At 40.6% G+C, this 27598-nt stretch overlaps 4 protein-coding genes across 5 annotated transcripts in view; 2 read left to right on the top strand and 2 right to left on the bottom strand.

Moving 5' to 3' along the window:
- cdh16 (cadherin 16, KSP-cadherin) overlaps positions 1-1097 on the bottom strand; it is a 35988-nt gene extending 34891 nt beyond the window's left edge. Inside the window, exons 1-2 of one of the 2 annotated variants that reach the window (XM_012850801.3) lie at positions 990-1097; positions 764-862 (exon numbers count right to left, since the gene is read on the bottom strand). In XM_012850801.3, coding sequence (XP_012706255.2) covers positions 764-862; positions 990-1034 — 144 coding nt within the window. In that variant the 5' untranslated portion in view covers positions 1035-1097. Of the gene's footprint in view, positions 1-48; positions 286-763; positions 863-989 lie in introns of those variants that run through there. The other variant, XM_036136155.1, reaches the window with a different exon arrangement.
- Positions 1098-1795: 698 nt separating this feature from the next.
- rrad (Ras-related associated with diabetes) lies at positions 1796-4520 on the bottom strand. The gene is made up of 5 exons (XM_012850802.3): positions 4383-4520; positions 3755-4145; positions 3230-3303; positions 2912-3116; positions 1796-2798 (listed from the first exon to the last, which is right to left on the bottom strand). The coding sequence occupies exons 2-5, from the start codon at positions 4125-4127 to the stop codon at positions 2521-2523; spliced, it is 930 nt and encodes a 309-aa protein (XP_012706256.2). The 5' UTR covers positions 4128-4145; positions 4383-4520; the 3' UTR covers positions 1796-2520.
- Positions 4521-9554: 5034 nt separating this feature from the next.
- Positions 9555-13222, top strand: LOC105916347 (ATP synthase F(0) complex subunit C3, mitochondrial). The gene is made up of 5 exons (XM_012850803.3): positions 9555-9690; positions 10000-10085; positions 11355-11426; positions 12202-12395; positions 12882-13222. The coding sequence occupies exons 2-5, from the start codon at positions 10047-10049 to the stop codon at positions 12994-12996; spliced, it is 420 nt and encodes a 139-aa protein (XP_012706257.1). The 5' UTR covers positions 9555-9690; positions 10000-10046; the 3' UTR covers positions 12997-13222.
- A 2512-nt stretch (positions 13223-15734) lies between these two features.
- Positions 15735-22000, top strand: nsun3 (NOP2/Sun RNA methyltransferase 3). The gene is made up of 6 exons (XM_012850804.3): positions 15735-15930; positions 17095-17198; positions 17281-17798; positions 18136-18290; positions 20317-20438; positions 20588-22000. The coding sequence occupies exons 1-6, from the start codon at positions 15799-15801 to the stop codon at positions 20919-20921; spliced, it is 1365 nt and encodes a 454-aa protein (XP_012706258.2). The 5' UTR covers positions 15735-15798; the 3' UTR covers positions 20922-22000.
- Positions 22001-27598: the final 5598 nt, after the last annotated feature.

The raw sequence follows: 27598 nt of genomic DNA, 5'->3' as shown, positions 1-27598 counted from the left end.
GAGTGGGCCGCTCGGTGACGAATGGAGCTGCATGAAAAGATTTTTTACCTTGAGCAAATCTGAGGCAATTATTCTGTCCAATCCATTTATAACACAAAGCAGGGTTGTTATCCTCCAAAAAAAAAGAAAAAGCATAGAGCATGTCATGTTTATGACAGTCTGGCGAAAAAAGCAAAATGGATATATATTTGCGCAGGATGTATTGACATCACTGTAAAGCCGATCAATGAGCCATACACTCATGATGCCACGCAATCCAGAGGACATCTGAGTGACACAGATGGATAAAACACCCCACCTGCCTCCAAGCTGGACTAAAAGCAGAGGGCGGGTCAGACGCCAGAGAAGCACTGTGAACATGCCAATTATAGAAGAGCCATGACGTCAGCGTGTTCGTGCATCTTCAACCTTGAGTGCAGAAAAAAATGGGTTGTAATAAAAAGGGCCTGATGCTGTTTTGACTCACTATCTACCTTCATCTCCTTTCAGTCGAGCAACAGAGGTCTTTCATCACGCAATGGTAAAAGTGTTAACAGAAAAAAGGATGGGAGATTATTAAAATGTGTATTCTAGCTTGCAATACAGGCAGCTTTTTCTATGGTACTTTTTTTTTTAATGTCTTCCATACAAGCTCATCTTCATTCACAAAGGACAGGTTTGGGGGTTCATTTCTCAGTTCCGTTTTTATTACCTGATGCTTTTTTGTTTTGGCTTTGTGAACAGTGAATATTTGTTTTATTTCAAGTAAACTGTGGGGGCTTACCTTAGTTAGATACCATGGGAAAATGCCATCGTAGTTTTCAGGAACACCTATTTTGACACTTGCCCCTGAGCATGGCACTAATGTCTGAAGCGTTGCAAGCTACGAAAAACAGCATAATAAGTGTCTTACTAATGATTACCACAGTTTTTCACCTATTTAGTTTCTTAGACAAACAACCGCAATAAGGCATATGCATAAAAACAAGGAGGAATAACATGAAACTTACTAAAAGTGCTGCGAGGAGCATTGCCGTGGCTTTCCTGTCATCCATCTGTTCCTGTAAATGTGGCACACTCACCGTTTTTTTTTTTTTTAAACCTGCCAATGATCAACACAAGCACCGTCTTTGTTGCTGATTTATCCCTGTGGTATTCTTTTGAAACCAACGCCCCAGAAACATAACAACACTGGATCAACCACTGCAGCTCACAGGGCAGAAGACCAACAAAGACATGTTTGAGTTTGGAGCAACAACTTGTACCTGTTAAACTTAAACTGAATTCAAAGAATAATCCAGCTATGTGCTAATGTCTGATGGACGTAGCTCTCAGCAATCTCAAAGGGCGTGCCAGAAAAAGTCTCCTACTCCAGGATGGAACATCGATCAGAAAAATAAAAATAAAAACTGACCGTGAAACACAAAATGATGACGATACAAATAAAATGATCACAGCTATTACATTTATCTTAAAGGCATGCATGCATCCAAAGTAATGACGACCATCCTACCTTCTCCAGATGATGCTTGCGCTACCTAACTCTAAGAGCTGTGAGAGAACTTTGAATTGGGTGGAAAATTTGTACACTCGCACTCTTTTTGGTGGGTTAATGTTTAACGGTCTGAGAGAGAGAAAAAACACACGCCTAACTACCTTATTTCCTTCCTTTAAAGCGGATACCCGGAGTGGTTCCGTTCCACTGATTGGATCAAATAAATATTCATGAGTGGCTAACTCACCCACACAATTTACTTCTTCTTAGTCCCTTTCTGAGTATTAAGTTGCCAGGGGGAATAATGAGAGGGGGAAGGAAACAGTTTTTTTTTTTTTTTATTGAAAATTTTATTGAAAATCAATGTAAACAAAGAATTTTCAAACAATGTCAAGGCTCACATGACCAACTTATTGCTTTACTCATACATTCACAACCTGAATTCAATGTCATGGAACAACACAGAATAAAAGAGTTTTTTTGCCCAAGCTTTGAGTAGTCTTCATTAACTTGGCCAAGGCACGAACCTGCGCACCGACATTCAAGTAAATATTAGAAACCCCCACATGACCTTGATAATGATGAGATGTTTGTCGCATTCAGCACTATGCCTACTTATGGTATATACATCAACCCTCCTCCCACAACGGCGCACAACTTCCCAATAGCAAGACGATCTTTGCACCTTATTAGAAATATCATGTCAGATCTTTCAGACAAAAGTATCCCTACGTGATGGCAAAATGTTTAAGGCAGACTGAAAAGTAAAATGTTTGCAAAGCTTTAGAAGATATTATCATTATCATGATATCATTTTACATTACCAGTCTTTTTTTTGTTGTTGTTTCTCTTGCAAATTACAGCCTGTCTTAGCTTTTGGTTTGTGCGTTAAAAACAACAAAAATATATTCTGTACAGCTCTATTAGTCCTTTAGGATTGGTGTTAAAACACACACAGGATCTGGTCTTCAGAGGCTAAAGAAAAAAAAAATAGAAGAAAAACAGAAGAAAAAAAAAGCAGTCTGTCTGTCTGTCCCATGTGCTGCTCAGAGAACCGTGAGGTCGTGGCACGACTTGGACTTCTGCCTGAAGGCCATCTTCTTGTTTTTGCGCGCGACCATGCGACCCAGAAAGCGTTTGGCCTTCTTGCTGATGCTCTCCCTGCGCCTGCAGTTGGCCATGCGTCGCGCGTTTTCCTCCTTGCTGTCCTTCCGCAAACGGATCTGCCTGACGATGCCCTCGAACAAGGCATGCACGTTGTGGTGAAGCGATGCGGACGTCTCAATGAACTTGCAGTCAAACACCACAGCACAGGCGCGTCCCTCTGCAATCCAAAGCACATGGGGGGGGAAAAGAGACGCACATTAGGTCTCTGGTTCTCGTGTTCATTTTGGCTGTTTCTCATGTTCGTCTTATTGATTAACTGCACTAACTCACCATCGACCGACACCTCTCTGGACCGCACCAGGTCACTTTTGTTGCCAACAAGGATTATGGGAATGTTCTCTGACTGCCTGGCCCGGCGCAGCTGGATGCGGAGCTCTGATGCCTTCTCGAAGCTCGACTTGTCTGTCACTGAGTACACGATGATGTAGGCGTCTCCCATCCTCATGCACTGCTCTTTAAGCCACTGACTGTTATCCTACAGAAGAGAGAAACAGATACTATCGTGAGGCTTGGCAAGTCTTTAAAAATGAGATATCCATCAATGGGGGGAAAAACACCCATTGCATTAATAATATATATAATGCTTACCTGCTGCCAGATGTCATAGAGCAAAATAGAAGCTTCCTCTTCGTCCACAACAATAGATCTGTCATAGGTGTTTCCTGGGGGGAACAAATATTGTGTTACATTCTGCCAGGAGAGCAACCCTTTTTGTCATCTATGTTACTACTTTTTTTCTAACATTTTTCTCAGCTCTATCAGGATTCAAGGAAAATGTTTGTCCTACGCCTGTGAGAATGTTCTGCTATATTATATATATATTTTAAACATGCTGTTAGTTGTGTGTTTCTAACCGAGTATAGAATATATAAATCACTCCATCCGCATGTTTTAATAGCAAAGCACAATTTCAGTGCAAATACATAATTAAGAGACCTATCTCTCTATCTTTACACTCATTTCGTTTTTTCTACTTCAGCAGTTTTATTATTCCCAATATTTTACACCCCAAAAATATCCCAGTATAACGTTGTATCAATGAAGATCTTCAGTAAACGTGTGTATATATATATGAATGTGGGCTGATGACTCATCGTCAGCATCACCATTTACCTGCTTCATCGCAGTCGTGACCGACATCCTCAAGCCCTCCAAAGACGCGCGCCAGGCTGGACTTGCCGACCCCCTGCTCCCCGAGGAGGACCACCTTGTACACCTGGGAGTCCGTCTCGCTGCCGGTGGAGATCACCGAGTCGGAGGAGTCCGAGGCACAGCTGCCCCGGTGCTCCTCGCTCGGGGAGTAGGACGTGCAGCGCAGGAGGTTGGAGAGCTCGTCGGTCTGTCCCGTCTGCGGCGTCGTTGCGCGCAGGTCCCGGTCATCCACGGGCATGCTTCTCCTGTGCAGGTTGGGAAGGTTCATGGGGAACGGAACGCTCCCTCTCCTCTTGTCCATGTTTCGCAATTTGTCACCCTTGTTCAAAGTCATTGTGAGGATGTCGAGGGTCTGTGGGTAGATGCGCCATGCGTGAATATGCGTTTTTTTGGTCGAATTGCATACACAGAAACAACGCTTAACACACTGGATATGCAAATAATAGATTTGTATGACTAGGGCAATTAAAAAGGTCATGCTATAAAATAAGAACAGCTGATCTGAACACATTATTGTCTGCTATCACGTCGAATAGTAAAACAAAAAAAGTTTCACGTTTTCTTTAAATATGAAAAAAAAGAAACTTACTCGGGGCCGATAAATAAATCCAACGAAAGCTATCCTGTAATCCTTGCTTTTAGAAAGTCGCTGCGGTCAAAAAGGCGGTTTTGCTTGAGTCTGATCACAGCCGCTGCTCAGCCTTTTTATATCTGACAGGAGTGACGTCGGCGGGGATTCGCCCCGGAGAGTCACGTCTCCGTTTATTGTGGTGGTGCGTAACGGTAACATCACGCAGGGGAGGGGGTGTATGACTGGAAAGGCTGAGGAATCTCCCTTCCGCAGCTCCAAATGGAGCTCACGGTTGAGGGGGCGGCCAGAGATGAATTTTTGAAGAGGGGAAGCCCACTTGAAACGGGATTTCTTGCACATTTTGGTATCAAAAATACAACACAAATTAGTTTTTCTTCTTCTATGTCGTTTGGATGTCCGCAACGTGTAAGCTGCACATCACACCCTAAAGCACAATGTGGACGAAATATATATGTATATATTTTTGTGAAACTGCTGAGGAATTTCAATCTCCACAGCCAAATCAGAGTGGAGGTTACTAAGGCGCGTTATTTTGTATCGAATATGGCGAGGTTTCTGCTCCATTAAAAGAGATCTTTGTAACTCGCCTTGTATCACTCTCAAAATCGAGCGTAAAACACACACACACAAAAACGTGCATATCCAAAAATATTGACGTTGTGATAATACATTCAGAAACCTCCGACAGATTTTAACCACATGAAAATTCTCCACACGTATGCCAGCCAATTGTCATTCATCCCCATGCACCACCTATTTCAAAAAATGAAAGAAACGCTGCTGTCGCACGATCTGTAGTTGTGATGTCTTTCAAAATGGTCTCGTCTGACCTCACAAGGAGAGCAAGAACGGTTTAATTGTGCTGCTCCATGCCTGGAATCAAAGTGTCTGAATTTAGGCGGCATAATCTGAATATAACGATGCTGAGTGCATTTGGTGCATATTCTGCATGGCTGAAACGTGGGGGTCTTCTCTCACTATCACACCCTTAGACAGAGAAATGCTTGTCTATCCATGATCACGCCTCTTTAGAGTTCAAGGTATAGTCTATTGCTGCCATCTTGTGGTAAGCCTATGGCATGGCATCTATCTATCTATCTATCTATCTATCTATCTATCTATCTATCTATCTATCTATCTATCTATCTATCTATCTATCTATCTATCTATCTATCTATCTATCTATCTATCTATCTATCTATCTATCTATCTATCTATCTATCTATCTATCTATCTATCTATCTATCTATCTATCTATCTATCTATCTATCTATCTATCTATCTATCTATCTATCTATCTATCTATCTATCTATCTATCTATCTATCTATCTATCTATCTATAGTTACGCTCGTTTCCTTTGGTGCAGTTTACAAGTGCTGGTTTATTTATGGGGCCAAGAATTATTATTTTTAAATCTGAGTTTCAGTTCTCCTTAAATAGCGACATTTAAACAGATATTAAACAAACTATTCATTAATCTCGCATTTCCGTATCAAACATTTTCTTTATGGGCGCAATGTAATATTCTCATCTTAAATGATGTGTTTCCGTTGCGTGCAAAGTGGAAAATTGTCACCATTGACCGAAATAAAGGTTTGAAAACAGCAGTATGTGTGTGATCAAATTAAGTAATGTGTTGGAATGAATCATGTTTTGTTGCCTCAACCTGGAATTAAAATAGCTTGAGAGTTAGCACCATTTCCTTTATAGAACACGCCTACATCTTTGAATATCCTTTTTCCTACTGTGAAGAAAGCAACAAATAAGAGAAGATAATAGAAAACTTCAGCATTCATCCAGCCATGAATGTGGAGGAGGAGGAAGATGAGGTGGTTGCCTCTTGCTTAGTGGTGTTACAGTCTCTGGGGTCTTAACGCCAGGGTGGGGCTGGAGTGGGGTCTCCAAGGGACTTTGTGGTGGAAATTCACTGTATAGCATTACACTGCACATCTATTACATCATCATTGTGCTGATGATCTATTATCATCAACACAATGATTAAACGTGGCTGATGAAGATTTCAAGTAGTCATACAAGCCAGAGGAGGTTTTTAATTTTAGGATTGTGATTCACATCAATAATCTACAGAGGGAACACAGAGGCATTTTACTGTTTTTGTCCTCTTCCTGAACTGAAAAAAAGCTGTGCAACAATAGCTTTTTCAGGTGACCAGAATTTTTAGATGAAAATATTTCCTGTTATTTGTTCAGAGTTCTGCGTTGCTAATTTATTTGTCTTTGCGCTCAGGTTAAAAAAAAAAAGAAAAAAAAAGTTTGGACATTTTTAAAGAATAGTTTAAAATCCAATTCACTTCTTATTCTACTGCACTTTTCTGTGTTTCTTTTTTTTTCATATTTTTTTTATCTGAAGCACACTTTGCAAAACATTGTCAGATTCAACATCTGAATGGATAATACCTGAAAAAGAAACACAATTTCTTAATTTAAATTTAGAAAGGCTTTTAGACAACTTTGACAACTGTAATCAATGGACGTTGGTTTAGGATTGCTGTCCCATTGAAAACAAAACAAGACATTTGTGCACCGCAGAACACGCTGGCCACTCCTCTCCACGCTTTTACTTAGCTTTTATTTAGCTATTTAGCTTTTATTTAAACATAGAGAGAGAGGGGGGGGGGGCATGGAGAGAAATATGATCAAGTAACATTGTCCATGTAAATTTTTTTTAGTTTTAGTCCGCTCTTGCTTAATTGCTACTGGCTGGATTTATTGAATCGTGTCATTTTTCACAACTAAATTATAGTGCACCATGTAAGTACACATACCCAGAAAGAGTAATTTTGGTTTGTCATAAAATACATGTCAACAAACCTTTTTTAATTGTTGAAGGTTCAGAGTAAATACAAAGAAAGCAGGACAGTTAATGGAGCATATGGTTCCAGGATTATTGCAGACGTCTGCCCCCTCTGGCGACAAGCTGAAATGACACCAGTGGGAGAACTACTGAACACGTCTTTTGTTTGAAGGCTCTAATCCATTGATTACGATGGAGACTCAACGAAGTAGCCAGGTGAACGAGGATGTGCAATGCGTCGCACCCACACGCACCCAGAGGATTCGCCTGAATCACTCTCTCATGAACTGAAAATGGCTGACAAGAATAAGTGAACATTATGCCATGACAATGTTACACCATTTTCTGTATCCCATCCTATTCTGTGCCTCCACCAGAACAAACATAGTGCTTCTAGTGCGCTGATTTAATATGTATTCCATGTACATCTCTTAACGTGTAAGAGCGCCATCGTCGCTCTGCTTGAACAGTGCTTTAAAACCCCTTGGATGGTAAATATTAGTCATGTCTGACCAAAGTTGGCTTGGTTTTAAAAACCCAACTATACTTTATGACAGTTAATTAAAATAAGCTCGTCTGCAGATCATTTCTATCATTATAAACAAGTTAAGCCACAGCTGCACAACCGTCTACTATTATTCCTTTATTAATTAAACTTAGTATTATAAAGGATTAGAGCCACGGAATATGATGAATCTCAGAAAACGGTGTAACACCCATGGCCCCTGGCCAGAGCCGCTTTAATGCATGGGCTTACCTGGGCAGCTCATGGGCCTACAGCGTTAGGGGGCCAGCCTCTCCAACTTGAGTCTTGTTCACTCGAACAACAGTTTCACCCAACACGCATTCAGTCTTGCTAACACTTGTACTTTATCACTGATACAAACCACTGCAAGCTCAGTTACTGGACACGACAATTCCAACTTTCTCAAAAGATCAGTTTTCCACCTCCATCCATCCATTTTCCAACACACGTATCCCTTTTGGGGTCGCGAGGGGTGCTGGTGCCTATCTCCAGCTGTCAATGAGCGAGAGGCACTGGCTCATCACAGGGAAACACAGAGACAAACAGGACAAACAACCATTCACACAGGCCAATTAACCTAATTTAGAGAGGCCAATTAACCTAAAATGTTTTTGGACTGTGGGAGGAAGCTGGAGTACCCGGAGAGAACCCACGCATTCACAGGGAGAACTTTCAAACTAAGAACATTCTAGTTTCCAAATTTATGGAAATAGTCAAAATTGGTGGGAGAAAACAACCCAAAACAATAAGACCTGATCGACCTCTGTTCTAGATCCAGGTTGAACAGATTGTTTTAGAGAGACAACAGGCGGGTTGAAATATTATGCTCCTTTGTGTAGCTTTAGTAAGGAAGAGCTTCAAATGTAGACAAATAATTGTGTCTGATGAGTGGAAGACATTATGTTATTTCATTAACAAATCTGCAGTAGAATCAGCCTTTCCAGCTTTTCAACTGTGGTCTCTTGACTGCAAGAGGACAGGTTATTTCAGGGGAACTGAATTTCACACAAAATCGGGATTGTGTCGAAAACAAAAAACAACAAACTGACCGTGACCAGACATGTAGCAACAAAGAGTCTGGACCCTCCTACTGATGTCAGCTAAACATGCATCCTTCATGGTTTGGATTTAAAGTGGGAAAAATCTAAAAAGGTAAGAGTGCTATATTTATTGATTTTCAGCACCCTATTTTGGTTTTTAAAAGTTTTAGCAATGCAATGATTTAAAAATTATACATTTGTCTGTTCCTTTACCTAGAATATACTGCAACTCTTGTAAAAATGAACCAATTGATGTGCTGGTGGCACAGGGGTAGCACACACAGCCCATGTACAGAGGCCTTCGTCCTCGACCCAGCTGACCCAGGTTCGACTCTGGTCTGCGGTTCTTTGCTGCATATCGTCCCCCTTTCTCAGCCACCCTTTCCTGTCAGTCTACTTTTGATGAAAGAGCCGCTAGTCCCGTGAAAAAAATAAATCTGTGATATCTGGTATTCAGCCCATATCACTGTAGCTGTGGTGTTTAAAGGGTGTGTACGTGTGTCTTTGCACATACATATAATCTTGTAAATAGATCTCAGGGTATGTGGAGAAAAAACTTCTATTTTAAAGTGTTTATGGTTTTCTTTGCGTTTCTGTCTTATTGGTTGGTTTATTAAATCATTTAAATATTTGACACTGATAGTTTACTGCCGTCATCACAGTTGGTGATGCATTAAATGGGGAAGGTTTTATTGTGAGGGCCTGCCATTAGGTTAATTAGGCCCTGCCCCTGGCAAAGCTGTCCTCCGTATGAAATGTTTGATTCCGGACATTTATGGGAACCAGGTGGTGTAATTTCACAGCCGTCCTGCTGGGGGGCAGAGGTGAGCTCTTCGTGCCCATTCTCTACCGAGAACTCACGAGACAAGTCAAAAACAGCGCATGCGTCTACCTCTGGTTTGTTCGACCTCTACAACAGACCGGTGAGTGCTAACCTCCTCCGGGAGCTATTGAGTTTCAATGACTTTTAAGAGCCTCTTGTTCGGTATTTTGTAGCTTTAACATCTGCAGCAACGCTTCTTCTTCTTCATCGCCAGCCGTCTTTCTCTCTGCGTCGCAGTGCGGTCTTTGCAGCCGCTCTTGACCTTTTTGCGTGTCAGCTGAAGCCATAATGACTAGCCTTTTTATCCACCGAACAAGACTGGCCCCTTGATTCAATCTGTACGCCCTTTTTTTTTGTTTCATCCACCTGCTTATTTTTGTTTGTTTGCTTCTTTATTTCTTCCCCGCAGACATTTGCCTGCTGCTCCGCCTGATCCGACCCAGACGACCCATCGCGATGTACGCCTGTGCTAAGTTCGTCTCCACGCCCTCTCTGGTGAGTCCGCGCGAATGAATGGCGACGGATCAAAGTTACGAGCGATTAAAATGCGTCTTTTCGCTGCGGGACCGGGAGCCGCTGTGTTGGGTGCCGTCTGTGGGAGGACAGACCGGTCAGAGGCTACACGGGAAGCTAACGATGCTAACACACTGTCACCGAGCTGTCTTTGACCCTCCGCTAAAGTCAGCTGCGCTCGCACCTGCAAGGACAAACCCCCACCTGTCTGCTGCAGCCACACGGAGAACCGTGGTTTGAGCTCAGGCTAACATAAGCATACAATCCAAATAAAAGTGTGACGCATATTAAGAGGAGGCCCAATTAAATTACAGACCTTGTTGTAGGACAGTTACTTCAAAGTAACCTTTGGTCGGTGTTGCTGTTTTAAGCACCAATTTATCTCTTCTTAGAATGAATCAAACCTTAAATTATACGAGAAAACATTTTGTTTCTGCTTATAAGATGGATTTAGAAATGAAAATGGGGGAAAAAACTCAGTTTGATCATTTTTACATAATGTCCTCTGGTCACCAGGCAGCTCATTTGCAGACCCAGTCCCCAGTCGGGCTTTTCTATTAAAAGGAACTATATAAAATAGTTTTTAAGTTACTAAAGACGAAGCATAAAGCTGTAAATTAAAAATCTAAACCCCTGACAAAGCGTATTAGTGAAATTATACTGAAGTTCAAGTGGATCAACATTTATAGATTGTGACAGTTGTGAATTTTTTTTTTTTTTTTTTGTTATTATTTATTCTCAGGGACTTCACAGACTTGACTGCTGACTCATTGGTTTAGGATCAGCCTTACATGTTAAGACAAATGTAGAAAAAAAAAATTGACACATTGAGCTCCATCTTTAAAAATGGAGTAAAAAAATCTTTAAAATTGGTGAGAATCTAATACTATCCTATATAATTTCTTGTAGATTGTATAGCTATGATTTGTATACAGGATGAAGATGTGGGTAGGATTTAATAAGCACTTATTTTATCCTTATTTGAATTAGAAAATTAGGTTTTTTTTATGTAATTTTAACCTTAGTGATGAAGCCTGAATGATATGGTTCTAGTCAATGTCTTATTTTGTCTTCTAACATTCATTGCTTGTCTGTTTTTTTATAAATAAAGATATATGATTCATATTTCCCTTAAACATTCATCAGGCCTAATTCTATAAGCCTCAGACAACTCTTTCACTCTGTGTAAACTTGAATTTAACGTCTCTGCTTTTTTTTTTTTATCCCCTCTATTCCTCCCCCTCCCCTCAGGTCCGTGCTGGATCCCGGGTAATTTACAGACCACTCTCTGCAGCAGTCGTCTCAGACAGCAGGAAAGCAGAGGTGAGGGCAGTCCTGTGGCACCGATCATCTGGGCATTAAGGCCTCACAGCTTATTTAATCTTTTGTTTTAGATGCAACTGGAGTAACTCGACAAAAAGATTTGGTGATGAATGATTTAGTACAAAGGCAGAGGTTTGACTTTAACAAACTACCGGGCCACCTGATCACGTCGTCGGATGTGAGGCGATGGAGAAATGAAGAATATCTTACCTTAAACGTCTCCTATTTAGGAGTAACCTGAAATATTTTGAGTTTGTCTTTTTTTCAGGTTGTGTAACACAAAATCCTTCCGTTAAAACAAATGCCACCTCTGCATCAGCACCAATAGTCTGTAGCATGGCATCACAAAACCAACATGAAAAGAGAAACTTCGTCTGTGGTTTGGGTTTAATAGCAGAGGCAGGCAAAATGCATCCATTCTATTTTGCTGAAAAATGCTACAAGCCTGAATAATAAAGTCTTACATTTTAGATCTTTGCCCTGCTTTGACCTTCATTTACTTTTATCAAACCTAACTTTTATCAAGTTAGGACAATCACCTTGCAGAATAAACAGGTTTCCAGTCTGAATTATTTTATATGCTGGAGAACTAAAAGTGGTAAATTGACTTTAATCCCCCACCAGAACTTAAATGAGAAGCTGAACAACAGCATGTCCAATCTCTGTAGTAGGAGTTTTTGTTGAGTTGGTGGTTATTTATATTTTTACTGAATCAAAAGCCTCCATTTGTGTTTAAATGTACTTTTTGTTCTGTGTTTGAATCATTCGTTTGTAGACCGCTTCACTGCTGGCACCTACTGCAGCCGCCCAGCAGCTGGTGGCGCTGCGGGGGTTCCAGACCAGCGCCGTGAGCCGCGATGTTGACACAGCCGCAAAGTTCATTGGAGCAGGAGCTGCCACCGTCGGCGTGGCTGGGTCTGGAGCCGGTATAGGAACCGTGTTCGGCAGTCTTATTATTGGATATGCCAGGTATGACCTGAGGACGTCTCTGCTTACTGCAGCTGCTGAGCTTTTTAAAACCCGTTTTGTCCCCCATAGTTCTCTGAGCCAGATAACATTTGCTATTGAGATTATGATTGTAGTTCAAACTTATTTAGCGTTTCTTATTTTAAATGGTGTGTGTGAGGACAGGATGCTTCAGTGACAGTAAAAGCTTAATAAATATAAATGTTCATATGCTATGGACAGATGCTTTAGTACTTAGTATCCACTTTCTAGTTACAAACACAGGATCAATCTTTTGAAGGAAAGAGATTCAGTAACACAAATCGTTAAGATTTACATCTGTCGTTGTACAGTCTTGCCAAAACAGGAAGCATAGACCTATTTATACCATTATCATTTAGCAGCTCTTTAGGGGTCAAGAAAAATGGATCTTAAAGAGAAGATTTTCTAAACTGTTCTTACTTTGGTAGTTTCATTACATTTGCTCCCTTTTTTTTTTTTTCTCAACAGGAACCCGTCTCTGAAGCAGCAGCTGTTCTCTTATGCCATCTTGGGCTTTGCCCTGTCTGAAGCTATGGGTCTCTTCTGTCTGATGGTTGCATTCCTCATTCTTTTTGCCATGTAAACGCCTTGGCCCTTACTGTACAAGGACACATCATGTTAACAAGAGTAAGCAGTTGGAAAAGAAGGATGATTTCAGCTCATTGTGTTTAAATCTTATCAGTGTTTCTTGGAAGATAGTTAATCTGATGTTGGGGACCTCTGCTAAACTCATGATGGGTCTGAACTACTGTGTATTGAAGGGTTTAACAATCTTGCAGCCTGTAATGGAAGTAAAACACTTAATTCTTCATCTGCTGTTTTTTGTGTCGTTTGTCATGAAGAAAAGTGGTTCTTGAACATCAAATATACAGCACCACCTCTTATTTTCCAACAGTGCATATTTTGATTCCGCTCATTATCAGTGTGTGTTTACTTGACAGCAGAACAACATAAATTCAGGTTTCAGTATATTTGTGTTATTTGAGGTGTGTAAAGTGGCCAAAAATGTTACTTAAGAGTAGCACTACTTTACTCATGTAAGACTTAAGTATTTGGTAAGAAGGCCACTCAAGTACTGAGTAATTGTAACTGGTTTAATATTTTAAAACGATTTACCATTCTGGTATTCTTAAAGACTGAAGTAAATAATACAAAAATAACTATTACAAAGGATCAAATTCATGCACAAAAAACCCCTAAAAGAATTTTTTTTTTTAAATAAAACTCATGAAACCAGTATTTACAATAGTCAATGGATATACAGTAAGTTGGAAAAATGTAAAGTTTGTCCATAATCTTTTTAATTGTATGTTCACTGTCCCTCCAAGTGGCTCAATGAGCTCTGCAGATAAAAACTAACAACAAAGCTTGTGTACATGTGGAAATCTCACTTTAACATAAACTGAGGATGTGTCACTGGTGCATTTTTTTGGTTAAAACAAGTCTTATTTAATTTAATGAAGTTATGGTGGGTAGCGTAGCCAGAAATTATACCCAAGAAAGAGTCGCAGTACTTCTTAATGAAACTCCAGTAAAAAGTGCAGCGCAGTTTTTTTCAGAAAGGTACAAGTAAATGTAACTAGTCATTACTCTCCTCTGGATGTTACAGTGAAATAAACATTGCCAGAATCCAGAACAATATACTGAGCAGCTGTCCATCTTGGACACTTGAGCTATTTTAGGATGGGAGATACCAGGCAGCCATGGAAATCATTTCAGTGTATTTGAAAAAAAAAAAAAAATATCCAGTGTTATTGTTTACATTGCTCTGCCTTTAGTTTTAAATCCATATTCAATGTTAAGTGGGTGATGCCAGACTATCTTTCATGTAAGCCAAGTTCCACACTCACCCCCTTCCCTTACCCCCCTGCCTATCTGAAATAAAATCTTACTTTCTTTCAATTTCCTTAAATGGACCAGTGATAAAACTGAGATCCTCCTTGTAGGAAACAAATATATATTATCCAAAGCTGACAGTTTCTCTCTTTCACTTGATGGTTCTATAGTCTCCGCTTTACCCTTTTAAATGTCTGGGTGTCATCCTCGATAGCACTCTTTAACTCTCACATCAACCTCACCCGTTCTGCCTATTTTCATCTATGCACCATTAATTGCCTTCGTCCCTCCCTTTCTCCTCACTCTGCATCAATTCTGGTCCATAGCCTCGTCACCTCTTGCATTGATTACTGTATCTCTCTTCTCTATGGCCTTCTATATAAATCCCTCCATGAGCTGAAAGTGGTTCAGAGTTCAGCTGCACACATTATTACCAAAGCCCCCTCCTTTTATCACAGCATCTCTGTCCTACAGAAGCTCCACTGCCTTCTGGTTAGATTCAGAATATAATTCCAGATTCTTCTTTACACATTCAAGGCCATCCACAACCTCGCTCCCCAATACCTTTCTGATCTTCTTCACATCTCTACTCTTTCCCACACCCTTAGATCCTCCTCTACCAAGGAAGGATGAGCACACTGTTCATCTTTGCCCACCTCAGCACTGTGGGGAGCAGAGATTTCTCCCGGTCTGATTCCAAACTCTGGACCCCCCCCAGACATCCGCAACACCCACACCCTGTACTCTGTTTAAAAGTGCATACTCTCTGTGATTGCTGGTTAACTAACTTTTATTCTTTGCTGTTTTTATCTTTATTATTCTGCTGCTAGTTCTGTAGAGTGTCCTTGAGTACACTAAAAGGCACTTTTAAACAAAATGTATTATACAATTTTAAAAGTTTAATGTCTTAAGACTGGAGACTGAAGCAAAATTGTTTAACTGTAAACCAAAATGGCCAAGAGGTCTTTTAGTGCCTGGCTCATAAGAAAACTATTTAAATAGTATATTGAAGACATCTGAACATATACAACTGCACATAGTTTTTCAATAAAATAACACTGGTCGGTGCAAATCCAACAATCATTGCCACTCCATTTTACTTATCTATATATATATATATATATATATATATATATATATATATATATATATATATATATATATATATATATATATAGTTTTTTTTTTAAGCAGTATAATTGTACTGGAGCACAATACTGACAATAGAACATTGTGAATGAATTTTGTTTTATTGGCATGGGGATTAATAAACGACATTTAAATGAATGTTTAATACATTTTACATGTGTATACATAAACACATACATGTATACACATATACAGAGGTAATAGCAGGGAGACATGACCTGCTTGGTCTTCCCGAGGTGGAACTATAGTATATGTTGTAAAGCGAGGGGGGACAGATTTAATAGACGTACCCATCAGGGGTCAGTGGCGAATGATTTAAAAAAAAAAATGTTTTAAAGTGATTGTTTTATAAATTCAATGCACGTAAGCCACGTATAACTCAGTCGATTGGCGTTACATTATGTGGAGGAGAATATGTGTCGAACTTGAGACAACGCCGACGCACCTGCAGTGGCTGGCACCGTTTACCTGCAGCACAGGTCCGGATGGCGCTCTGCAGCGAAATAAACAGCGTGGGGCTCAGAGGAACAAGGTAACCGGCACGCGTGGATGGACGAACTCTATGTTTTTTCTTTCCTTAGTGTACAAAGCGAAAGTTTAAAGCGATAGACTGGCTTTGCATCAACACATGTTACGTAAGCCGACTTTATTTAATATCAGGTCTTTTTTAAGTTACATGTGTGGTTTAAAGTTTAAGACGCAAGCTAGGAATTGTACATTTAACTGTTTTACCTCTTTAGATCATTTCTGCATTTTCAGCCTCAGTATCCAGCAGGGGGCGCTGGCGCATTAAGATCTTTCAACCCGGATAAATCCGTTTACGTATGAGCTTCAAGTCTTAAATAATTATATCTTCCTTGTAAACTGTTCAATAAACGCAGAATATCAAGAGTGCATTGAGTTTATTTTGGCTTTTAGCTGTAAACATTATAAAAAAACGCATCATCTTGAAGTGCATAGCACAGAACAGGCAACGAAAAGAAAATTCTGATTAAAACTGTAAAATATAAGTGCAAATTTGACTATAACTATTAAACATAAATAAATGCAAGTTGGAGAAAACAGAGCAGTCGCAGTGCCCTCCATAATTACTGAAATCCATGAAAAAATGAATAAACACTCAAATAACAAAATCTGTGGTGATGCAACCCCTGACACATTAATTAATCATAGGAAGACAAAAAAAAAAAATCTGTTTTAACTCTAGCTAATCAGAGAGTCCAGGAACATTTTTTAAAGGATTTTGTGGCACTGACAGATTTAATCTTAGCTGTCTGACAAGAAACAGGCAGAGAAGGAAGGAAGGAGGTTAGACACGCAGCAATGGTCACAAGGTCAGGATTTAAACTCTGGATGGGTGGTTCGGGCACTAATAGCCCCATATACAGGCGTCCACTATACCACAACACCACACACTGCCCTATCTAGTAACCTCATGTATGACATCACAGCCCCGTTTCTGTTAAACACTGATCAAAATGGCAAATACAAGAGGACTTGCCTTCCAAGTTTATCTTGCAGTCACAAAAAGGGGGCATGGTAAGGGGAAACAATCTCCAAAGCTCCCTGGTAGAGGATTGTAGCAAAAACGGGTATATAGGGGCCACCAGATCATATTTTTTGAACGCCTTTATCTGGAGTGCCAATGTTATAGCAGATGTTGTCTTTTTTCACCGTTTGCATTTTTTCTCTTTAGATAAGAAAAACGGGTGACAGCAAGAGACATCCATGTCCAGCAGTCCTCGAGCATTTTGACCAGCAGTACAGTGAAGAACTGGGGGATTTGTGGGCACCGGCAAGGTGAATTTAATCTTGAGTGATTTCCCAGTTAACCCCATCAGTAGATCTAACTGTCCATCCGGGACTCTCTTCTGTCCTGCAGAGCAGTGCTGCTGGACCCTCCTTCGTGGCAGTATGGGGTCATGTTAAACCGCTTCAGCTCCGTGACAGATATCGCACAGATTCTTCTCTCTCGGGGCTTTTCATCATTGCTGCCGCAAGCAGATGTCCCAGAGCTGTCTCGTAATGATGCCTCCACTGTGTCTAATTCTACGCATCAGAAAGGAACAGACACTCTGTCACATCCCTGTTCCTCCAAGTGCCGTCCTGAGGACTTTCGTCTCCTGCCCTGCATAACCTCCCATCCGTTGGGGCAGCCCCATCGGTCGGAGCTTCCTCTCCGTTTGCCTCGTTCATCGTTACAATGTTACATCCACCCGCGGCCCCTGAGATTTCCCTCCCAGGCTCACCGGCCGGGCCAGCTGAAGCAGTACTACCTCCTGAACGCGGCCTCCCTTCTTCCAGTGCTGGCTTTGCAAGTGCGCGACGGCGACACGGTTTTGGATTTGTGCTCGGCCCCCGGAGGCAAAGCTGTCGCCATAATGCAAAGTGCAACTCCAGGTAAACAAATCGTCGTGACAAGACTTTCAGTGTATCACGGAAAAGGATTAGCACGGGCGCAATTAAAAGAGATGAACGTGATAAAACAAAAAGATGGGCGCATTGCTGTCTGCAGTGATTTACCTATACAATAATAAGCGCTTGTTGTTCAAATTGCTCCTGTTTAACGTTTATTCATTACCAATCGAGTGCGATAAATCCTCATTTCTGTGTTTTATTTGACCAGGCACACGTGTTTCACAAAAAAAAAAAGTGTAGCAAGCTTGTGTAATGATAAACCTGTTTCCTATCCTATTAACCACTAGCAACCGGTAATTCTGCCTGTGTTACGCTGTAGCTCTTCTCTGCTGTAATGAGCCAGATCCTCACAGACGGGCCTGGCTGGCCAAAACCCTGGAGTCCTTTCTGCCTCCCTCCCTGAGCAGCAGAGTGATGGTGTCGGCACAGGACGGGCGCTCCTTCGGGAAAAGCGAAGCCGGCTTTTATGACAAGGTGAGCAAAGAACACCTGATAGGTCTGCGGCCACTGACAACTGAATTTTCTCTCCGCATCCAACAAAATTAGGGTGATACACTTTTATTTTCTTTGAACGGAAGCTAATAAAGGAAGAAAAGGAGAGAAGCATTTATGCAGAGCAGAAATGGAGAGGAGGCAGACAATGGCTGGGAGGAATCAGAGGGCTAAAAGTGGCTGATAATGGAACCGAGTCATAACAAAGGAAAGCAGAGAAATAAAAGGTTTACTATTAGATGTCTGAAAGGGAGAAGTGACAGACTGTACTGATGTACTTTTCCACAGACATGAGATCCAAGGTAAGATTTGTGGGAAAATTTGAACGTCATTGGCTAAATTTATGGACTCCTCGCTCTTGGAAATAGTTTTTAAAGCATGTTAATATGTGTAAACAATACCTTGAGTATGAAAATAAATATAAAAATAATTAGCAGAATAATTTCGGATTACATGCAAATACAAGTAAATTTAAAATATCAAAAAAACTACATTATAAGTGTATTATAAAACATATGGATTTAGCATTTTGTTATGCTTTGCAAGACATGCCTTATATATAGCTATTATGATAGATTAATAGTATAATCCCTGTTTATTTTGAGAAAACAATCTTGAATTTAAACACTCAACCATAAGTCATAAATTCTACAAAAAAGACCCTTGGAGCTGTTGCACTCAGTTAATTGATAGAAAGAAAACGGCTCCAGCACTAAACTTGAAGGGTTATAAACAGAAAAGAGAACCAAAAACTAATATTAAAGTATAAGTGTTGGAAAAGTGAAAGCTGTACAGTTGCATTTAATATTGTGAAAAACCTTAAGGTATTTTTTACTGATTTCAGGAATGTTTTATTCAGATTCATTACACAGAGGGGTATATTCCAAGCTTTGATTTTTTGTAATTTGGCTTTCAGGTAATGAAAACTCAAAATCCAGTGCTTCAGACAATTACATTAGATCTGTAAAAATTTTATTTTATAGAGAGATGCCAGGCTTCTGAAAAGTGTGATCCTTTCTGTCCATTAAATACTTGGTCAGGGCTCCTTTAACGTGAATTTCTGCTTTAATGCTGCGTGGAGTGGAGGCGATCAGCCCAAGGTTCTGCTGAGGTGTAATGGAAGTCCAGGTTGCTTTGATAGCGGCCTTCAGATCACCTGCGTTGTTGAGTCTGGTGTCTCTCATCTTCCTCCTGACAATGCCCTAAAGCTTCTCTCTGGGCTTCAGGTCAGGCCAGTTTGCTGGCCAATCAATCAGTCACTCCACGGTCATAGAACCAGCTTTTGGTACCATTGGCAGTGTGGGCTGGTACCAAGTCCTGCTGGAAAATGAAATCTCCATAAAGCTTTTTTGAGCTATGTTTAACAGACTTTGATGTTATTTTATTGTTTTTCTTGGCATTATTAAACTGAAACAGATGAATCTATACCTTTTAAAGGGTGGCAGTCTTCACAGTTTTATGCCAACGGCATAAAAGTTTGAAAAGTCGCTATCATCTCCTTTCTGGCTGCTTCCTTTAGAGGTGGCCCCAGCAGAATATCCACTCTGTCCCTACCGTCCTCCTCTGTCACTGCTACCTTTCTTCTTCCTTTTTTCTCCCTCCAAGCAAGCTCCATGTTAAATCTCCTTTGTCCACCAGATCCTCTGCCCTTCTTCTGCACATGTCCAGACCATTTCAGCCTTTCATCTCTAATTCCTTCCTTTGTGATCCACACGTGGTCTTTTCTGATGCAACCCTCCAAACTTTTCCGAGCTCAGAACCAGCACTATGACTATCGACTTACTTCCTTCTCTGTTGCTGGGTTTTAAAAAGTCTCCATGTTCTGCTCTCATAATATATCTAAGAATCGAGTAATTTGAGAAAGAAAGTGTTTTTTTGTTTTATTGGGTCTGATGATAACTGTTTATTCAACATTTTTTGATGTTCTGCTCCTGTTTTATTCTGTTTGAAGCGTTCCTACCACTATGACCCTGAGTTATCCATGTTTCTTGTTGTGTGTGTGTCCCAGGTTTTAGTTGATGCTCCGTGTTCTAATGACAGGAGCTGGCTGCATTCTAGCTGCAGACACCAGGGGCAACAGAGGCTGGAAGACAGAGCCAAGCTGCCTGTGCTACAGACTCAGCTTTTAAGGTAAGCCCAGGAGCAGAGATAGAAATTACCTGCAAGGTGTGCTGCTGCTGCTGCTTCAAAGCAGCTAAAACATAACAGATGGACGCTTTGTACTGTGTAAAATCGATAAGGTGTGATGTAAAGAAGCACTGTTTGCCTTCCTCCTATAGGTCTGCCATATCTGCAGTGCGTCCAGGGGGTGTTGTCGTCTACTCAACCTGCACACTGTCAAGCTTGGAGAACTGTGCTGTAGTTGAGGCTGTGCTGAACGACTTCCCTGGTGCTGAAGTTGAAAGTCTGTGGGAGGAGATTGCTTTGCCTCTGTCAAAATACTTTGCCTTTATTTCACGCCCCGGTCATAAACGGTTAGATGCCAAGCCGTCCCTGTGTCCACCGACTGACGCGCCGTCCTGTTCTCACGACAAGCTCGGCATTCTGGTGGTTCCTCAGCCTGGCAAGACCTGGGGGCCGATGTTTTTGTCTCGAATTAGAAAAAAGGGATAAAACTTAACCTGCAGGGCAAAGATCTTGCAACTCTTAAGGCCGGTCCTGTATCAGTTCCAGCACTTCTTCTCACACAAGCTGTACAAAGCAGTTTAGATGCAAACGCGTCAGGATCGGCACATCAGGGATTTAAAGGGTCTCAAGGAGAGCAGCACTTGGTGTTCGGAGCTGCAGTGTCTCAGTTGAGGGTAACGTGCACGAGTGGGCGTATTGTGTGAGATTTTACATTTAACCAGCAAATAAAAATAGAACAACGCTCGCATCAATCATTCTTACCTCCAGCAATTTTCATCAGAGACAGATTGATGTTCGCTGGATACTTGTAATCAATGTTTAATATGGCTATGAGGAAAATGACAATGTGACAGTAAAGGAGCTGCTTGTACTGATAAAACAGCAGAAAACTCATATTCAGTTTGTATGTATAGTTTCGCTTGTCCTCTAGTCTCAACCTGGGTTTTTGTCTGGATCAAAAGGATTTATGTGAAGCGTTGGATATCCACAGAAGCTGGAAAAGACCACAAAACAGATAAAACGAAGAGGGATTTATTCATTAGGAGATTAAACACTGCAGCTGAAGCATCATGTCGCTCTATAGTAAATGTAGACAAAAATAGCAGCACTTAGATAACAAGCTCTGTATATCAACTTTAAAGTGGATAACACGATGTCTTCAGCCTTTGGATTTAAAACTTCAGTCTGTTACGGAAATCTCCTCTGTTTCGTTTGCCGGTCCGTAATCTTCTTTTTACTGGATATTATTTAGAATTGATTTAAGATGGAAATCCCATCAATCTGAAAATACGCTTGCAGCCAAGAACGATCAACTAATCCTCTGTATGAGGTGAAAGAATATGGACCTTCTACATCCAGATCTATTAGAAAGCAAGTAACCACGACTGTTGGAGTAGGTGTCAGATGTTTTACTCAAAACTAACTCAGTATTGATGGAAACTTTTTTATTTTACAGGCAAAAACTCTTGTAAAACATAACTAAGCAAAATGTAAATATCTTTTATTTGCAGAACATCTTTTCTGTTCAGAACAAATAAATTGGAATTGCTTATTGTTGATGAAAACCATGGAATCAAATAACCGTATGTGTATAATTAGCACTTTGTGGACCCCGTTTAAGGTAGTTGGTTTTTTTATGAACAAAAATAATTTCTTCTCACAGTAATTGACAGACCGGTTTCACCCCCAAAAGAATTAAATAAATAAATCATAATGCTATTTTGCTTGCTGGTAATATGCATTATCATCCTGATAGCTGTTCCTTTTTATTTTACTCTATTTTTACAGTTAAGTCACTAACATGGATTCCTGTCTGTACCGATTTGCCTTCATTTCTTTTGTTTTACGTTTTCTGTTATGAGTCCTATAGCTTTGAGACTTTAGTCATCTACTTCTACCTGTTTCCTTAAAAAAACCCAGAACATTTTGTTTGAACTTTCTCCAAAACTCAGAGCTGACTTCAAGAGGGACCTAAAACATCTATTGCCTCATTCCCTGATTATTTACCTTCATATACAGGATTTATAGTCCTTTGCTTTATTTAAAGTGACAGCTCTTTAGTTGGGACCCTGACTGACCTTCCTCTAATTTATATGAAAAAGTGTCGTTAATTACAACAATGTCATTCATAAACTCAATGAAAAACCACTGACTGGACATCCTGAGAAGTGAGTCTACATGTTTAATCGGAGGCTGTGTTGTTGGTAGTAGAAACATAATTATCATCACGGCGTTTCTATTGTGACAAGCAGAAATTCTTGAAAGAAAACTGAGAATTGGCATAAAACATCATTTCTTTTTACAGAATTTTAATTCAGGATATGATAAATATTTAAAGAGGAAATTGTCTCTTGGAGGTGCAAGTTTAATAAGATAAATCAGTAAAAATAGAGATGTCACAAAGATCCTCTGATCTCCCTACCAGCTCGTTTACTGCGTCCTGTCTGAATGAAGTCGAGTTTTAATTTTCGCTGTCGGTAATCTTAACATCTGTGAGGTCTGTTATTACACCGTACCTTCTCTCGGCGCGGCGGAGAGACGATCATATCATCTCTCCTGGGTTATTAAGTTGAAGGACTGCGCTGGAGTCATGCTAGTGGAAAAAGTAGACACCGTTTCGTCGCAGTGTTGCAACTTTTCATTAGTCTGTAATTGCTCAGGTCTGAGGCGGAGGTACATTGAAGGCAAATGCATATAGTTCACCGTCTGAGCATTTCAGCCTGACAAAGTTTACTATTGTCAAGGTAGTTTCCGCGTGGCAACTCTGCACTTAGATAGAAAAAGGTTGGCGTTTGGAAGAAAACTCCCATGAGACACAGTCATAGAGATGATTGCTGAAATGAGACAGCGCCTGGAGCTTCATAACAGCTTAATCCAGCGGTTCCTCTTGCACATATAGACACAAGCAAAATTTACTGCACCTATATGCCTATTTTTGTGGACTGTCCTAGTTTTTCTTTCCAATTTTTTTAATAGAAAAAAGAGTTTGTTTTTTTTAAATAGAAAAAAAAACGGCTTCTTTCTGACATGGGAACACCGATGCACCACAACCACAGCAACACAAATTTACCGTGGCGAGATACAGAGATGATGCAGGGATGATGCGGAATTTCATCGGGGTTAACTGTATTGCTGACCTTTGAGTGAACCCTGGTTTGTTGATGTTCCCCATATTGCAGCGTTTCCTCAAGGGCAGAATCTCTAAGCAGCTTTTCCTCCACTTCAAAGGGAGCGAATGTAGGCCTGCTTTGCATAATCAGGTGGAGAGCCGCGTTTGCCAGAGAGGTAGGAATTAATTTGTGGCACCACCAGATGTAATCATTAAAACCTTAGTCATTGACAATAAAGGGAGAAGAGGAGGGAAAATTAGAAAAGCAATTGTAGAACAGTAAATGGAGTTAGAAAGCAACGTGGAGCACAGGATGGTGCTGAACGCCAGAGGAAAGCATAGCAACACAGAATCATCTGAGCTCAGCTAGGAGCATTCCCCCCGTCCGCCCCCCTCCCCCCCACCCTGGTTACATTCTCTGTTAGGACATGCTGGGATGAAGTTAATCCTTACTTCGCTCCTAACCATTTACTTTATGTTTTTCATCATCTCGGTGGTGGACAAAATTGCAGAAACATTTAGAGAAAGGATCCGAATGTTAAAGCACTACACGCCAACAAAACTGAAAGCCACTTAGTTGTCTGTTTATAGGTTTCAACATGACACCCACAATCTGTGAAGGCATTTTATTGTTCGGTTTCTCTGCGGTCTTTAGCAGTTTTAGTGGCAGGGAGCTGCGTGTCAGAGAGAGAGAGAGAAAAAAAACACTTACAATGCATTTCTGTACAGTCTAAAAATCTGAAAGTAACTTGGGCAATTCTTTATCTTTCTGCTTTTGCCGTATATTATAAGCATACACTCACCGGCCACTTTGTTAAATACTCTGATAGTACCGTGTTGGAACTTTTTGCCTCAGAACTCCCTTAGATCTCCTTGGCATACATTCAGCTATATGTCTATATACGTCTGAAACATTCCTTGGAGGTTTTGGCCCATATGGACATGATAGCAGTTGCTGCAGGTTTGTTAGCTCTACATCCATGATGCAAATTTCCCAGTCCACCACATCCCAACAGTACCCGATTGGATTGAGCTCTTAGGGTTTAATCATCATCAACTGGTCTTCACTACATCAAGCTCTGTGTCAGACTGGCTGTTAGGGTAAAAAAACAAACAAAAAAAAACTGGTGTACCTAATAAAATGACCACTGAGTGTACACCCATTATATTACTTCTTTTCATTTGATATTTGTGCAGCTACAAGACAATACGATGGACATGCTGTTTGTAAGAATTTTCAAGGTGAAGCTTTTGAGATTGAATGACATAGACAGCTAACAAGTGAGTTTATAGATTTAGTGCCTTTTGGGGTATCCATCGCTCATTTCAAAAGTCATCATTTGTCAATATTCCATCAGTGAAAAGGAGAGCACGACTGATGCTGTTGATTGATTGTTACGCCACTTGTCTTGAAGGAAAGGATGAGAATGAACCCATGCTGAGGCCAGTCAGACAGTGTTTTTTTTTTTTTTCAATCATTTAGCAAAAACACACCAATGGAACAAAATCTAAATAATTAATCCTAAATGCTAATACTAAGTTTAGAAACTTAAACGAATCCAAGACATGAATGAATAATAATAAAAAAAAATCCAACAAAGGAAAAGGATTTCCATCTAACGTTGCTGCACGCATGATGGAGTTTAACAGAAAGCATTTTAAGTCGTCAATATGTGACGTAATGCTGATGTGTAATTCATATAACCCACACATATAGCAGCTCTTCAACCTTAGTCTGACCCAGAAGGTTCCAGTGTTGTGGAAGACCTCCCGCGTTGTTGCAGTACCGAAAAAAGCTTACTCATCCGTCCTCAATGACTTTCGACCTGCTGCCCTGACTTCCCACATCATGAAGGTTCTAGAGAGACTCATGTTGGCCAACCTGAGTAAGCAAACAAGCCGCCATCAGGACCCCCTGCAGTTTGCTTGTCACCATTTCGTTGGAGTTGGACGTGCAATCATACACCTGCTTCAACAAACCCACTGTCATTTAGACAAGGCAGGCAGCACTGTGACGATCATGTTATTTGATTTATCCAGTGGATTTAACATAATTCAGCCAGATTTGCTTCGTCGGAAACTCCAGAACAATCAGGTAGCGACTTCAACAATCACCTGGATCGGAGACTACCTCACAAACAGACCACAGTTTGTAAGTTTGAAGGGGTGTGTGTCTATCCAGGTAGCCATGAGCACAGGAGCACCACAGGGCACTGTACTCTCACCATTCCATTTCGCTCTTTACACCTCAGACTTTCAATACAAGACAGACTTCTGTCATCTGCAGAAATGCTCAGATGACTCTGCAGTCGGGTGCATCAGAGATGGACAGGAAGCTGAGTACAGGGAAATGGCGGACCGCTTTGTGGCATGGTGTGGACACAATCATCTCATTCTGAATGTGGATAAAACAATGGAGATGATTGTAGATTTCAGGAGAAACTGGAATAGTAGTAACTTGATTACCATACTGGGAGAAGAAGTGGAGGAATACAAATACCTCAGTGTTCACCTGGACAACAAATTGAACTGGAGACACAACTGTGAAGCTGTCTACAAGAAGGGACAGAGCAGAGTGTACATCCTGAGGAAGCTTAGGCCCTTCGGGGTTTGCTGCACGATGCTGCAGATCTATAAGTCTTGTTGAGAGCGTGATCCCTTCTGGGGTAGCAGCACCAGAGTAACTGACTTAAGAAGCTCAGCAAGCATATAAAGAAGGCCCTGGAACCTCTGCAGATGATTGTGCAAAGAAGGATTCTTCATAAAATAAAAAAAAACATGAACAGCCCTGATCAGGCTTGTCCAGAACCGCTGTGAAACAGACTGCTACAGGAGATCCTTCCTGCCGGCAGCCATCACCATCTACAACTCTGTGAAGAAACCACACAACACGAGTTACAACAGCATTTATTCTCCCTTTGAGATTAATAAAGTATTTTTGAATTGAATTGAATAGATCAGAACCAATGTTAGGGTTTATAATCAAAGACTTTGTGGATGAGAAAGACATTTTCCTTTTTGTGTTTTATGGCCTTGGAAATGAAGATCAGATCCCATCAACGTCAACTCTGACAGACAACACCAGAGGAAGGTTAATGGGACAGACTAGAAAGGGTTACCGAAACACCTTCAAGATGAAAGAAAGGAACAGAAATGTCTGTTTCATATCTGCTGTTTGTCACGTATGGAAGGGAAAGGGAGGAGAGTTATTTTGTCTCTGCTCAGACCTCAAGCAGAAAGGCTGGTGATCTAGCTTGATTCATCTACAGCAAAATACTGGAAGCTAAACTCAAGTGATTGTTGTCAACACCTGCAGAACTGTTTGTCTCATTAAGACCCAAGCTCTCATTTAGAAGAGAGCCCTGTTTTGATAAAAAGAAGAGTTGCAAACACAGTAACAATACAGATAATTAAAACATTCAATTCAGATCAAGTAAGCTAATAAAGAAGATTGTATTTTTTTTCTTAAAATAAATTAAAATTGTCTCAGATAAATCAGTGTGGGCGGTTTCAGATCCAGCTGTAGAGTATTTCAAGTTGATGGGGCAGAGTAAGAAAATACATTTCCCTCCAATCACAGTATAACTGAACCCAGAAGGAGAAAAAGTCCTGAGAGCCAAGTTTATGGCTGGACTTAAGTGACATGTAGGAGGACAAAAAAAGGCAGGAACCGTCCAAGGACAGCTTTATAGATGAGAACGTACCAATGCGTGGGTCTAAGGATAGCTTTATAGATGAAAATGTACCAATGCAAGAGTCTACGGTACAGTGAATGATTGAGAGATTTACACCCTGTTATGAATCCTAATGCTCCATGATAGACAGCATCCAACACATGCAGAGAGGTGGCAGATGCATTCATAAACAATATCAGAGTAAACTAACAGAGGCAGGAAGGTCATTAAAGCAAGATGCTTCCCTGCACTCAAAGAAAATCAAGGTCTATTTCTGAAGAAAAGCTCTAGTTTGATCTAATGTAAAAAAAAAAAAGGAAAAGAGAATAATGAAACAAAATAGTAATTCCATTGTCCAATTCTGTCATTGAATGTGTCTT

Source organism: Fundulus heteroclitus, chromosome 4, assembly GCF_011125445.2.
Source record: "Fundulus heteroclitus isolate FHET01 chromosome 4, MU-UCD_Fhet_4.1, whole genome shotgun sequence".
NCBI lineage: Eukaryota > Metazoa > Chordata > Actinopteri > Cyprinodontiformes > Fundulidae > Fundulus > Fundulus heteroclitus.
Note: the sequence above shows the minus strand (reverse complement) of the source record. Positions and strands in the feature narration are given on the sequence as shown.